Source organism: Cottoperca gobio, chromosome 1 (assembly GCF_900634415.1).
Source record: "Cottoperca gobio chromosome 1, fCotGob3.1, whole genome shotgun sequence".
In the NCBI taxonomy this organism is placed as follows: Eukaryota; Metazoa; Chordata; class Actinopteri; order Perciformes; family Bovichtidae; genus Cottoperca; species Cottoperca gobio.
In genome coordinates this window covers 17296246-17312046 of record NC_041355.1, presented here as the reverse complement: position 1 = coordinate 17312046, position 15801 = coordinate 17296246, and the positions used below count along the sequence as shown (strand labels likewise).

The window sequence follows — 15801 nt, the reverse complement described above, 5'->3', positions numbered from 1 at the left end:
TGATTTATTACCTCAGCCTGTTATATCTGACGCTGTGCTTTTATTTTGTGCCAGACTCTTGTAGTATTCCTGACAAATGTGTTACGGTGAGGCAGGTTTTTCAGTTTACCATAATCATTACAAAGGCTTGAAAGTCTGTGTATTGGCTCCTAACATTGCTCTTTGACAAAATAATGTCATGAATCCTAAGCCTATGATTGGTCTTTTGTGTTACTTCCACGCTGCAATACAGGCTAATTATTATTATAACCTCTAGCTGCTGGTTATAAACATAATTAACACTTATTTTGTTTTTTTCTATTTAGAGACTATTGTGTTACACCCACGACAATCAGATGCCGCTCAAACCCAGAGCAAATCAAATGAATTACACTTTCCTACATTTATATCATAAAGTACTGACTGATGAATCATAATCATCAAACTGTAAAAGCTTTCTGTTCAAATAAAAGAGAAAAGAAAGTCCACAGACCTTTTAACACAAAGCATGGTATATTTATACCAGTATATTAATAAATTGGCAAGAAGAAATATCACAATGTAATCTCATAATGACACACCATCAAGGACTGCGCTGTTTTTGAGTTTTGTAGGCTCTGTTTGTTTGACTTTAATCTTGTTTTGTTTTTTTAAACTAACAAACAAGCTGAAACTCCCCCACATGGATGCATGGTCACGCACACACCGCATGAGAGGCCTGGCCACACACTGAATAGCACCTCCTCTCCACATACACAGTTCAATATGACATGCAGTGACAGATGGAGTGTGTGAGAGAGGCAGAGAAATGTAAAGGATAAAGAGTCTGGACATATGGATTTTGACAACATAAAAGAAAGCAGAGGGACTAATCTATATGAGACATGCTGACAAAAAGAACGGATGCAGTGTCCATTTGTCCTCAGTGAAATGTAGCCTGAGGAGCCATTAAGGGCATTATCAGGAGGTAAACACACACAAGAAAAGATGAACACAGGCAGGCAGGTGCGAGCATGCATTAGTGTCTGTAGAGCCAGTATTCACGATCCCTTAGCAGCCACTGTTCTTGTTCTGCTCCTAGATTTTAACTCTTTGTTTACTAATCCTTTTATATTTTCAGTTGTGCGACGTTATCTGGGAGGGTTTCTTATTGCATCTCTTCTTTTTTATTCTCTCAGTTCAAATTTTCCAACTCACATTGATCAGCTTCTCGTACCCTATTTTCTTTTTCTTTCTCCATTTCCTGTGCTATCTACGTACCTCTTCCCTCGGCCGTATGATTCATGCAGGGCTGTTCTCCTGCCACTGAAAGAATAATCATTGAATTTGAAGAGAGCTGCAAGTGTGTAGAGAGCAGCACAAGGGAACTAAGAGAGGAGACAAAAGTTCAAAATATGTTCCAACCCTCTCCTGTGGCCCCATTTCTGTTTGTCTGTAAAGATCCTCTATAGTCAGAGTCAATCTATAACAGGTCAGTAATTTACTTTCTGACCTGTAATGGTAAAGCCCCTTCTGTCGTTTTCTGTCATTTAGAAACTGCTCGGCTGCACTGATGAGAGCTATAGTTTTTCCAAGATCAGTGGTTTCAGAGATATCGATTGGTTCTCAGTCAAATAAGAATCAGTGAGGCAGCACACGGATCAATTTCAGTTTCATCAAAACACACTTGGGGATGTATCGAAGTCCCCACGGTCATTACATTTTTTGTAAAAAATATTTAAATGCAAAAGTCTGCAAATCACTAGCACATTTTGAATGTTGTGCCTAATGTAGATAACTGTGTGTAGTGTTTTGCAAAAAAAGAAAAATATCTAATATTGTGATTTAGAATTGAAAACTGTGTTAAGCAGGAATTGTGCTTGGATGAAATTCGGACATTTTGGAGACTTGGTTTAGGGATTTGGTACATGAGATTCAGAAATAATTGGGTAAAACTGTAAGGCCTTGTCACACCAGCATTTAAAACAGTAACATTTTGAGGAAAAATCAATTCATATGAATAACACTGCTATGATCAGTGGATTTGCTCATGGGAACAAGGTAAACATGCGCAAATATTTTTGTGGTGAGCTACTACTTTGTGATGACCGCAAATGTGCATCGCTGACCAATGGCAAGTTGCCTTGACGATGCTGCAAAGACAGATCTTGTATAAACAGACCCACAAAACACATCTAATAAAGTGAACTGTCCTGTTAGCGACAACTGCTTGCTATCTGTCAGTTAGCAAGCAAAATCAGCCTAATGTTGGCAACTTTTTTCCAATGAAAGTAGCTAGCAGCACTCGTTCCAAAAGCCACTAAATCTATCGAGAAAGTCGTCAAGTTGGCAACACTGACAGCCTGTCCCTTCAAATCAAATCAAATCAAATGTATTTATATAGCCCAATATCACAAATTATACATTTGTTCTCAGTGTGCTTTACAGACTGTACAGGATATGACACCCTCTGTCCTTAGACCCTCGCACCGCACAAGGAAAAACTTCCTAAAAGAAACCCCACAATTAAAGGGGGAAAAATGGAAGAAACCTCAGGGAGAGCAACTGAGGAGGGATTCCTCTCCCAGGACGGACAGACGTGCAATAGATGTTGTGTGTACAGGATAAACAACATAGTACAAATACAACATTTGACAGAAATTATGTTGTGTTGAAAAAGAGAAAGTTTGGATGAATACAGGTCAAAAAGGCTTCCCGGTGTCCAGCAGGACCAGGGCAGCAGGCGCAGCCACGATTCCTGATCCTGACGTAAACTTTATCAGAGGCAACCTGCCACATGGGAGACACAGAAACTCCGGGGATGATGCCCCGGATGATGAGTTAGTAACATACATTGACATAAATGCATACAGATAGAGAGAGAGGAAGAGAAGGAGGAGAGCAGGGAGGTGTCCCCCTGGCAGTCTAAACCTATAGCAGCATAACTAGGGGCTGATTCAAGGCAAACCTGAGCCAGCCCTAACTATAAGCTTTATCAAAAAGGAAAGTCTTTAGCCTGCTCTTAAATGTTCGCTATTGTGTAGCAGTGGCTGGCAATACTTTCCCTTGTTGTTTGTGTCGATAAAAGATTTAGTTTTTTTTGTCTCTGTTGGGAAATGTAACTTTCACATAGTGAAACATCCCGTTGTGACGGTTAGCAGAAAGAAAAGGCTTTTCACTTTGCACAGCATACAAAATATTCACTCACATGGAGTGTTAAAATACAGCAATTACAGGACAAGAGCTGCAAGTCATGTTAATGCATATACTTTAGTCTAACATCACATAAATTATCAGAAAGTAGCTGGAACGCTCATTTAAATGCTAATTGTGTGGATTAGTGAAATGTGTCAAAATGAAGACAGGTGAAAATAATCTCAATTACAGCTTGCTTGTTGTAAAATTGGTGAAACTACAAAGCTTTTATATTTTTTAATTTGAGTTTTGAGTTATTTTCTTTTGAAGATTTTATGTTTTCAGATTAAAATTATTTTTTCACTTTCAGATCGAATTTCTTTTAGTTTCAGACTTTTGTCCCTGATCTGAAAGTGTTCACTGTACTAAAGTAGCACTTTTAAAGTACTTGTACTTTACTAGAGTATTTCTGTTTCCTGCTACTTTATACTTCTACTCCACTACAATTCATGTGGTAAATAATTTACTTTTTATTCCACTACATTTATCTATTCTGTTTTACTGGGAGCCAGTGCAGAGCAGCTAATACAGGAGTAATATGATCCCGTTTCCTTGTTCTTGTCAATACACGTGCCGCTGCATTTTGGATCAACTGAAGAGTCTTAAGCGACTTTTTGGGACAACCTGATAGCAATGAGTTGCAGTAATCCAGCCTTGAAGTAACAAATGCATGGACTAGTTTTTCGGCATCATTTTGAGACAGGATGTGTCTTATTTTTATTACGTAGATGAAAGAAGGCAGTCCTTGAGATTTATTTTATGTGGGAGTTAAAAGACAGATCCTTGATCAAAGATGACGCCAAGATTCCTTACAGTGGTGCTGGAGGCCAAGTTAATGCCATCCAGAGCTTCTATGTCATTAGAAAATGCGTTTCGGAGGCGTTTAGGGCCAAGTATAATAACTTCAGATTTTGTCTGTGTTTAACATCAAAAGGTTGCTAGACATTCAAGTTTTTATGTCCTTAAGGCATGCTTGAAGTTTAGCTAATTGATTGATTTCATCTGGTTTAATTGATGATATAATTGGGTATCATCCTCATAGCAATGAAAGTTTATAAAGTGGTTCCTTATAATATTGCCCAAAGGAAGCATATATAAGGTGAATAGAATCGGTCCAAGTACAGAACCAAAAACAAATTGAGATCGCTCAGATAAATAGGACTTGAACCAGCTTAGTGCGATTCCTTTTATGCCAACACAATGTTCCAGTCACTGTCGTAGAATGTCCTGATCAACAGTGTCGAAAGCAGCACTGAGGTCTAACAAGACAAGAACAGAGACAAGTCCTTTGTCTGATGCCAATAGAAGGACATTGTTAACTTTCACCAGTGCCGTCTCTGTGCTATGATGAACTCTAAATCCAGATTGAAAAACCTCAAATAAACTATTATTATGTAAAAAATCACATAACTGTTTTGCAACTGCTTTCTCAAGGATCTTAGCGAGAAAGGGAAGGTTAGATATCGGTCTATAGTTGGCTAAAACCTCTGGATCAAGACTAAGACTAGGCTTTTTAAGAAGTGGTTTTATTCAGTCCTCCCTCCAACGCCATTCCCCAAAAACAATCAATATGAGCGTATGAGCGTAAGTACAAAGAACATGGCTATTGTTAGTACTCACAGCTGTCAAGCGAGCAGCTTGTTGAAGACTCCGGTGACGAACAGTGAGTGCACAGAGAGCCAGAGGAGAGGGAGAAATGCAAAGAAGCAGGTAAAGAGAGCAGTGTGACATTGTGATACTCATTATCATTACACAGTGATTTCAGTGTTAATCACCATAGTCATTTTGAATTCTTATATAATTAGAGCAGTCTTTGCTGTCTGGAGGAGCATAGAGTCGACCTGAAGCCTCAGCAGAAATCCTGTGTGTGTGTGTGTGTGTGTGTGTGTGTGTGTGTGTGTGTGTGTGTGTGTGTGTGTGTGTGTGTGTGTGTGTGTGTGTGTTTTCAGGCAGAATCATGTCCTTTAAAAGGCTGCAGACCCCCCGGCGAGATTATGAGACTTTTGGGTCGGACAGCGAGGTCCACCAGGGAATGAAATGAGGAGCAGGGATGTTAAAATTTGAAAGGCCACGCCGTCGGCGGTCTGCATTTATTGCAGCTCCACAGCACCAGCTTCTCTCTTTCTCTCGCCTCTTAGCACTCTGCTGGTCCTCTCTCATCTCCTCCCTGCTCTTCTCAGCCCTCTTGACTGCACTCAGCATGAAGCTGTTGCTCCTTTCCTCTTCCTTCCTTTCATTGCATGTATATCGTGTCCTGCCGTCAATTCAACCATGTCAAAATATCTGAATGTGAATATTAAAGACTACAGGGGAAGTGCATTTTTGACATTTGTTTCCCTCTCTTTCCCAAACAGCCACACACACACACACCTGCAGCAGGGACCTACACTACCGTCACACCCTTTTCACACTAAAATGATTAGATAGGTGGAATATAATAAAGACAGGATGCCTGTTGGATTGTGGATAATATCATGTATAAAAGTTATCTCTTAATTTATTTTGTTATGCGGATGATTCTAAAATATGTACTGAAAATAAACTCAAACCAGGATTAGGTTCAAAATAATTCTGTGATTGCAGGTTGCACTTTTCTTTCCATTGTAGTGTTTTTCTTTTCTCAAAAGTATGAGATAAAAATAAACAAGATACAAAGGATATTTCTCAGAAATGTTCTTGTAATTATGACTTTATGACTTGCATTAATGGCAGACCTACTAACACTGCTGAAAAGACACTGGTAGAACAAACAACTATTTCTTCTGTCCACACAAAGGTACTTAATAAACTCTAAAGTCTAAAAGAGTCTAAAATAGTTGTTTATTTGAAAATATTGGCTTTGAAGTTAAGGCACTGACTGTCAGCTTTAATTTGAAATGTTTATACGAGGTGAACAGACATAAGCAAATTTGCTTATTTTACTTCCTTTCTCCTAAAATTGAGGTTATTTGATCAAAAGAAGCTACAAACACTGTTCATGTGATGTAATGACCTTGAATTTAAGAATCATAGTCATTGCTTCAGCTCGCATATCTTTTGTGTGTGATCGTATTGTCCTTAACTATAGTGCTTAAAATCCTTCTTTTTTTTCTTACTTCTTTTTCGTAGAACTTCTCTTTGTTCTTTGTACCAAGAAAACATTGTGATGATGATTCAGCTGCTCTTGATTCAGCCCTTTCATACCTTTTCCACAGCGTCACAAGCTCCGAATTACTCGGATCAGAAAGTTCTTCTTTCTCATTTAGGACACAAATAGATCCTCATTACAGATGTCCTCAATCCGGCTATGATATCTACTCACAGCACATTACGGCGGGGACATGGTGCAAAACACAGTGAAAAGACAGCAAAAGCAACTACTTCCATTTGTTGTACACGTCAAACTGCAATATAATCCCGACCCGTGAGAGCCAGCAATGTCAGACAAAAACAAAAGCATTTACGTCTGGAGATCTTTTTTTTATAAATGACTCAAGTCTGTCTCAGTATTACATCCATCTCTCCTTTCTGCCTGCTGACAGCAAGAAACTGATTTCTGTCTGCAGCAGCACCCTGTGTTTGTGTATCTGCTGACTCTATTTGAATATATTAGCAGTTATGTGTGTTACATCCGTACAGCACAAATACAAGTATGTGCAAGAAATATGTGTAAAAACAAGTATGTGCAAAAAATACTATTTACTAAGCTGCAGATTAATGTTGAAACCATATTTATGCCATCATTGAAATAACCTACATAAACCTACAACACTCTGTTTAAAGACGCCCTGCAAAATACTAAAATTTGTTCCCAAATCACAAAGTTTTAAAGGGGACATTTTTTGAAAAACTCTCTTTTCATGCTTGCGCACAAACATTTGGGTGTCTGGAGTGCCATTCAACCCACAAACTGTGACATAAGACAACCCAGTCAGTTTTTTTTTTTCAGTCATGGGATTCAGCAAGCCTAACAAATTGATCCCCTTCATATGTAACATGGCGGCTCATTAGACTATATCTCCATCCCACGACTTGAGAAGTACCTTTGAAATTTTTCTCTCAAGCCAATCGGAGTAATTTGAACATTAAAGCATGTGAAATATATACATACACATATACATTTCTGTTCTTTGCTATTATAACATTTTTTATTCTCATAACTGTAAAAAGAACCAGGAGGAGCACACACATGATGTCCTCAGACTCAGAGCATATCAACTTTAAATAACTTTAGAGAGAGAGAGAGAAAGAAAGATGTTGTGTTGTGTATTAATATTATGTGCTTTTGTATTTTGATGCTTTGGTAACACTGTTTCCTGTAACTTTCATGCCAATAAAACCCCTTTGAATTGAATTGACTTGAGAGAGAGAGATGTCTACGTCAAAGAAACACAGTTATTCCTTAAAACAACTCAAATGAAAATCATTATTTAGTGTAAGATAAGACAAAACTTGTTACTAACATCTTTGTTGCCCTTACTCCCTAAGCTTATTTCCTTTTCGTCTTTTTTCCTCTTGTATGAGTGGACATATTGTATTAGAGGCTTGGACTTTCCTGGGGATGGGCGTGATCCTATAGCGAGAGAAAAATAGTTTTTCCTTGAACCATCCATTAATCGCTTATCCTGTCATCAAGGGCTGAAGGTGGGACTCATCCAGGATGTCTTTGTGTGGTGGAAATAAACTCACGGAGTCCTTTGTGACTTATAATGCCAAAGCCACTAATTAACATCCTCTAGCTGAACCTCATCATCTCAAAATAAAAACAGAAACACTTCATACATGCTGGATAAAGTCAATAATGTCTGTAGAACAGACTCCCTAAGACGGATGTGGGATCTCACAGAGGCCAGGGTGTTTACTGTTTGTCATGAGGAGGAGAGTAACATTTGTTCAGGTTGAGTTGAGTTAGTCAACAAGTCCACATTCATGCAAAATCTTTTCCTCCACATATTCTTGGTTGACAAGCTTTCAAAAGGCTGACTGACTGAATGAATGAATGAATCCTGACAACACAACATGATGGGAGACAAACAAAATAGGCCTGAAATAAAAGCGATTAAAAGCAAATATGAATGTGATGACACGCACACAAACTATAAATGATGAGGATCAGGATCAAATAGCAGCACCACATAGAAAGCCTTTCAGGTCAGGAAGTTTAACTTCCAGTAAAGAGGCTTTGACTGTCTTCCTACAAAACACACAGTAACCCTTCAGGTTAATGACACTGTCCCACTGTGCCCTCTGTTGGTGATGTTACACTGTTACACTTTTACAAATTCTGTGAATTACTGGTCGATACTGGTGTGATTCTTTTTGTGTATACCAAATTATTAAGAACAACTACACTGTTGCACTGACATGTTCTTCCATCACAATGAACTCGGGAACTGTGGTTTGTTTTCAGGTGACCCCACAGACACTGTTCTGCTCCTGCAAATACTCAATAGAGTTCAACATGTTTGTTTAATTGCAGCACAAATACATTATTTACTCGTTTGAATGACATTTGCTAAAATGCCAACTGTTTCAGGAAATTATTTACACTTTTAAAAAAAAGATTTAGATCTTAAGTAGGAAGTCTCGTGCTTGGAATACACGGACTAATGTATTGTTGGTTTTGGTCTTTTCACATGATTTGTTCGCAACATAAAAACATACAGAACAACGGCAGCATTATCCATTAAAGTTTTTTTAATGTCAGCATTCCGAAATTACTTTTTATTCTTTCTTGAATCACCAAAATATCTCCATATGTCAAAAGTTGCACTTCAGGCTTTGCCAGTCAGCTGGAATACCAGAATAAAAGATGTTCCTGTGGCATTTACTGAATGGAAATGAACAATTCTAATAAACGCGCCTTGTTTGCATCTGAATTACAAAAGCTGTTTTAGATAAGCCAGACAAGCTCTGTGGGTTTTTATTTTATTTTTATAAATCTCTAGGATTACAATAAGAGTTCCATCCATCCATCCATCCATCGTCTACCGCTTATCCGGGATCGGGTCGCGGGGGCAGCAGCTCCAGTAAGGAACCCCAAACTTCCTTTCTCCGGGCCATATCCGCCAGCTCCAACTGTGGAGTCCCGAGGCGTTCCCAGGCCAGTGAGGAGATATAATCTCTCCACCGAGTTCTGGGTCAGCTGGACGTGCCTGGAACACCTCCCTAGGGAGGCGCCCAGGTGGCATCCTTACTAGATGCCTGAACCACCTCAACTGGCTCCTTTCAACGCAAAGGAGCAGCGGCTCTACTCCGAGTCTCTCACGGATGGCTGAGCTTCTCACCCTGTCTCTAAGGGAGACGCCAGCCACCCGTCTGAGAAAACCCATTTCGGCCGCTTGTACCCGTGATCTCGTTCATTACTGGTCATGACCCAGCCTTCATGACCATAGGTGAGGGTAGGAACGAAGATCGACCGGTATATTGAGAGCTTTGCCTTCTGGCTCAGCTCTTTTTTCGTCACAACGGTGCGGTAAAGCGAATGTAATGCTGTCCCCGCTGCTCCGATTCTCCGGCCAATCTCTCGATCTCCATTGTCCCCTCACTCGCGAACAAGACCCTGAGGTACTTGAACTCCTTCACTTGGGGTAATGGCTCATTCCCTACCCGGAGTAGGCAATCCACCGGTTTCCTGCTGAGAGCCATGGCCTCAGATTTGGAGGTGCTGATCCTCATCCCAACCGCTTCACACTCGGCTGTGAACCGATCCAGTGACTGCTGAAGGTCACAGACCGATGACGCCATCAGGACCACATTATCTGCAAAGAGCAGCGATGAGATCCTCAGGTCACCGAACTGCAACCCCTCTCCTCCACGACTACGCCTCGATATCCTGTCCATGAAAATTACAAACAGGATTGGTGATAAAGCGCAGCCCTGGCGGAGGCCAACATTCACTGAGAACGAGTCCTACTTACTGTCGAGTATCCGGACACAACTCTCGCTTTGGGTGTACAGGGATTGTATGGCCCTCAAAAGTGACCCCCTCACCCCATACTCCCGCAGCACCTCCCACAGTATCACCCGGGGGACCCGATCATACGCCTTCTCCAGATCCACAAAACACATGTAGACCGGTTGGGCGTAGTCCCAGGCCCCCTCCAGGATCCTTGCGAGAGTGAAGAGTTGGTCCGTTGTTCCACGACCAGGACCACGACCAGAATTACAGAATTAAACTGTTTTTTACCTGTTCAAACAAAGGAAAACACCAAACTCTTTTGAAGAGAAGGAAAGAATACACTGGCATGTTACTTTGAAATAAATTAAACACAGACCTATGCAGGTATATTTGAATCCTCCCCATATTTGTTGAATAAAATAAATATAATATAGAAATACACAAAACAATAAAAAATACAATTTAAAATTTAAATGAATAAAAAATGTAGCCCACTTTGAAATAAAAAAAAACGTATAGCTTCAGCCTAATATCTTAAAAAGAGTAAACTAGTTTGTACCTAATTATGTCCGTTTCAGTGTGTTTTCATCCACATGGAGGTGGTGATCATTTCTTTGGCTTTTAAACTATTCACAACAGCCTCACAAATGTCCCACAAAATGTCTTTCAACATTACATTTTCTGTTGTTTGCTCATTTCTCGCCACATATCAAGCACACAGGTAAGCCAGCATTGTTGACAGGGAAAGCAAATGCATCTGTCCACGCAGAATTAAACAATTTTCCTCCAAGTTAGGCGTTAGGAGTCTGCAACTCAAGATAAGCCACCTTCAGGGAAAGGCACCGCGCCCGTAGACGCAGTAGAATGTGGCGCATTTTTTAGTTGACGAAATATAAAAAACAATATTTTATTTCAGTGTCACAATATCACCTCGAACTCCAAGATAAGAGGTGTTCCCTTTGAAAGATTGTCCACTGTGCAACAATCTACAGGGAGCCACTACAGAGGGGTTAAAGAGCCACATGTGGCTCCTGAGCCGCAGGTTGCAGGACCCCTGGTGTAGTAGATATACTGTATGTTGGAATAGGAGATAAACATACATCTACGATTAAAGTGTGATCCACACCCATAACGACAGCGCCTTTCCATAATGTTGCTCCACCTTCTTTCTGACACATTACAGCAACATTTGTTTGGTTGTCTTCCTCAGTTGCTCCCACACATCAAAGGAAGAAGCAGCACGAGACTCTCACACACCCTCCAGACCTCTTTATCAAGGTAAGCAACATTACATCTGTCCTCAAAATGAAACATACATTACGCAACCTCAGAGTGAGGGGAAATACTACATGTTAGAAATTGAACGTTTCTTGCTTGTCTGATTGTGTTGACTTAAATGATTCAAAATCAAAGAAGAGCAACTCGCAATTTAAAAAGCAGCTATATTATTCTCCTTCAAATTCAGAAAGGTGTCATCGACCATCGTCACTCTGAAATCAGTTTATCCTTTGCCCTTTATGAAAAAGTAAAAACAGCTATTTGTGTTCAATGCAAACTAAATATATAAAGATTTTGTGTGTATCAGTTCAAACCTGGCCTTTGCTTGTCACATGTGGAACAAATGTTAGAGCAACAGGTAATTTTATAACTTTTATTGACCCGTTAAACATGATTTTAAGTTGAATCATCCATCATGATTATAGGTTTGGTCATTGCAAATAATGACCTTTCAATGCAACAGCGTTCATGGACAGTGGTTTTTTATTTGTAGAACAGGTCGACAGGTTAAACGAGATCAGCCATGCCCTTTTATTCTCAGTGAGTCACCGGCCAAGGCTGCATACTTTGTAAGGTGAGAGAATTAAAGTAGGGTAAACAATAATGAGATGCAATTGGACAAACATTCTTGTTGTGTGATATTATTACCACCGCCAACAAGGTTATGTTTTCAGTTTGGTTTGTTTATTTATGTAACTTGGTGGAAGGATGTAGCGTAACATTGTCACATTTATGAGCAGATGCAACTCACGGGGCAGATACACACGTAATCTTTTACTTTTGTTAACATCGTTGTTAACATTGCGAGATAGGGCCTTCTAGTTCTAAGTAATATCAGAATCACACATATTGACTATAATACACAATTAGCTTTGTACTAATTGTTACTTGCATGCTCCTGTAATCAGGTTTTACAGAAACCTTTGACCTTTTACAAGTTAGTACCCTGAAACTGAAGCAGCTAAATGATCAATGATCAATTTTATTATTTTTCCTACTGTGCTGTGTTAAAAATATGTTCTGTAAAAAGGTGTATTGTGTTTATAACTTGTATATGACCGGAGACATTTCTCTTTTTCCTTGTGTTTTCTTAAGGTGCAGTGCATTTGTATCCCTCCGCTCCCACAGATTCTGCTTGCTTGCACCTTACACAACACACACACACACACACACACACACAATAATGTCTTGTTTGCATCAGCTGTTGACAGGTTTGTTGGAGAAGTCTCTGACATTTAAATACATTGATGTTAAAATATATAATTGGGCTTTGGATATTAGGTAATATTTGTGTGTTTGAAAGTATTATTTATACAACGTTTCATAGGACTTTTGGTCATGTGAGAGCAGGAAGCTGGTGTCTAGTTTATCCTTTGACAATCCATTCTAATGTAAAAAGGCCATGCCACCAAACCAGTTTGCTCACATTGACACGTAAGTGACAATAGATGGTGCAAAGATTAATAGTTGACAAGGTACCAATACCAGGTTTCAATCTGCACCCAAGTCTGCAGCACACAATCTGCCTGCTCTGTTCTTCCCTTTGATTCATTCAGAGAGATCAGCATTCATTTTCGGGATTACAGTCATGGAGGGATTACTGAATGGGCACAGGTTGCCCAAAGTGTCAGGGGCCCCCTGCCTACAAACTGTCACTCAAAGAGATATGTACCAACCAGGAAGAGACTCAAAATGACCGCAAAGAGACCAAAACAAAAGACAAACAAAAAAACACAAACAATAAATATTAAGAGACACAAAACTAAAAGAGTGTAAACAACAATAAGTCTGTGTGTCTTGCTGCTATTTAGGAGAGGTGTTGGGGCCTTTTGCATGCCTGTGCCCAGGGGCCCATTGTCTCAGGATTGCAATGAGTCCCCTTGTTGTCTTATTTTCTCTTGCTTACAGGCTTTTTTCCTGTTCTACCAGCAGATATAATGGAAAACGGTGTGGGACCTTCTTATGTAATGCCAGCACCGCCGTACTCTGGTCCCCCTGCAGACTACAACATGGGAACCTACCAAGCTCAGCCTGGCATCCAACCCAGTAAGAGATCAGGGACCTACACATGTGTCATTTTACCTGCATATTTTAGTGTAATCTCATATTCTTGAAATTATTCCCATCCCTATGGTTGGAGCCTTTTGGCAGCATGTTTATCATTCTGTTGTTTTAACCTTTTTCAATATAAATGTCTCCTCCTCTTATCCAGTTCAACAACCTCTTTACCAGTACATGCCACGACAACCTCAGTACATTCAACCTGGTGTGTGTTTCTCTCCATTTATTTCCAACTAAATAAAATAACAATAAATAGTTATTTTAATTATATAAATGTAATGAAAATTTAAATAACACAGAGCTTTGAGTTCAGTGATGGGTTGGTGAGGATTGTGGCTGTCAGTGGGTGTTACAGAGTGTTGGGTGTCGCCCCCACAGTGAACCAGGTGGTGGTGGTGCAGCAGCTGCCGACTGATGCTCCTGGACACATGGTGTGTCCTCAGTGCCGCAACACAATTGTCACTAAAGTCGAGCATGTAAATGGTTTGCTCACCTGGTTGATCTGTGGTGTACTAGGAGTGTTCTTGTAAGTAGAGAACCCAACACACAAACTCACATGCCCATATAAACATCATGAAGGAATTTTGTGGAATCAACTAATCTTTTCTCTTTCACGTAACACAGTTTTACTAATTTGAAGTTAATTCAACTTGAAACGTCTTGTTTTCATTTTGAGAGCACTTCAGAACTTCAGAACATGAGTTCACTTAACTTGAAATTATGAGTAGAATAAATATCAGGCTGAGAGTTCACCCTACTTATCATATTAGCATACTTACTACCCAGCATGCATTGTTTGAGAGTAAAAACAAACATTCAGTTAAACAATGCACTCCAATATGTTTCTGAAAACATTATAGGCGAGATAAAGGCAACGCAGTAAATAATTTAGACTCATATCTGATCAGTGCTGCCTTGTTTGACATTTTGATCGGAGTTCACGAGCAGTGAAGGCATTTGATTGACAGTGTGCTGGAGACTCCTCGGCTCTGATTGGTTGTTTTCATACGGGCGCTGAGGAACATGATTCCTTCACAGATTATCTGTCTCATGCACCACAGTTAGGATATAGTGACAGTTCCAGTAAATATGTTTACAAAAGTTACCAATTGAACCTTTAACTAAGTAGGTTTAATATTTTAAACACTCATAAGATGATTTGGTTACACTTTCTATGAACACCTCATGTATAGTGCATTAGGAGGGCATTCACACACACACACACACACACACACACACACACACACACACACACACACACACACACACACACACACACACACACACACACACACAATGCATTCTGATATTAACATTTATAAAACATTATGTGATTTATAATGAAGGGTCTTATGGATGATCTTGATCTTAAATTATGAATTTATAAACTTGAGGTTGCCTGATGGGGCTTTTAATACATTATGACTACGTACTGTATACTCATGTTTACACACCTCAACAATCCACTGTAGTAAGAACTCATGGTATAATAATCAATGCAGTATCAGAAGTTTTTATTGAAGGTGTTAAGTAAAATGAAGTACATAATGATGCATCTATAATAACGTACATCATAACGTTTGAATGCCCTCATAATACAATATAGATATGGTCTTCGTAGAGAGTGTTACATACGATTTTGAACCAATCATTCCTAAGTTTAGTGAACTCAAAATAATTTAACCATATTAAAATGTATGATGAAGTATTATTTTTGACTTTATTGTGATACTCCACACCAGGTGCTGGCCTTGCTGTTTAATCCCCTTCTGCGTGGATGCTTGCAAGGATGTGGAGCATTCCTGCCCCAAATGTAACACCGTCCTGCACCTCCATAAATCCATGTGAAAAAGCAGTACAATAGCAGTACAGTGTCAACTTTGCTGAAGTTACAGCAAAAGAGTCAACCATGGCTAAATAAACATCACAGCAGGATCCAATCCCCTTTATGTAAACACATCAGACGTCACCATGAGTCCGGTTCTCACTTGAGTAAAAAGTGGGTTGTACCTGAATTACTCAGTACTGTACATACAGTATGTGAAGATGGAAGATTACATAAGAGCTTTCTTCTTTTCTTTTATCTGTTGATTTAAAATGTGCAATTGTGTAATATTATTAGTAATATGGCTTTATGAAAAATCTAATTATCATGATCATATTTTTTCTTGACTTGATCTGAATGTTGTTCTCTTAATATGATATACCTGTGTTACATTTAGGCAACAATTTAAGATAGTAAATATGTCACGAGTCTTATTTTATAATGTGTTTTTTAAAAAGGCTGTGAATATATTAAATTGTCAAATCATTTTTTTAAGTCAGTTCTTTGATATGTTGATATAAAATTATTTGTTTTTATTGAAGAATAAATATTTAAAAATGAAGAAAATCGCAAAGGTTGTGGAAAAATGAAGTTTGAAAATGAA

The 15801-nt window shown here is 39.2% G+C and overlaps 1 protein-coding gene across 1 annotated transcript; it reads left to right on the top strand.

Moving 5' to 3' along the window:
- The first annotated feature begins 13248 nt into the window (after positions 1–13248).
- Positions 13249–15247, top strand: LOC115014014 (lipopolysaccharide-induced tumor necrosis factor-alpha factor homolog). The gene is made up of 4 exons (XM_029440636.1): positions 13249–13357; positions 13524–13577; positions 13751–13898; positions 15115–15247. Exons 1-4 carry the CDS (start codon positions 13249–13251, stop codon positions 15218–15220), a joined length of 417 nt encoding a protein of 138 aa, XP_029296496.1. The 3' UTR covers positions 15221–15247.
- Positions 15248–15801: the final 554 nt, after the last annotated feature.

What these genes read in the sequence shown, in the direction of transcription:
- LOC115014014 (XM_029440636.1), top strand. Translation starts at nt 13,249, where the DNA reads ATGGAAAACGGTGTGGGACCTTCTTATGTAATGCCAGCACCGCCGTAC. An exon ending in TCAGCCTGGCATCCAACCCA is followed by an intron (nt 13,358 to 13,523) that starts GTAAGAGATCAG and finishes CCTCTTATCCAG; the next exon opens with TTCAACAACCTCTTTACCAG. An exon ending in ACCTCAGTACATTCAACCTG is followed by an intron (nt 13,578 to 13,750) that starts GTGTGTGTTTCT and finishes TCGCCCCCACAG; the next exon opens with TGAACCAGGTGGTGGTGGTG.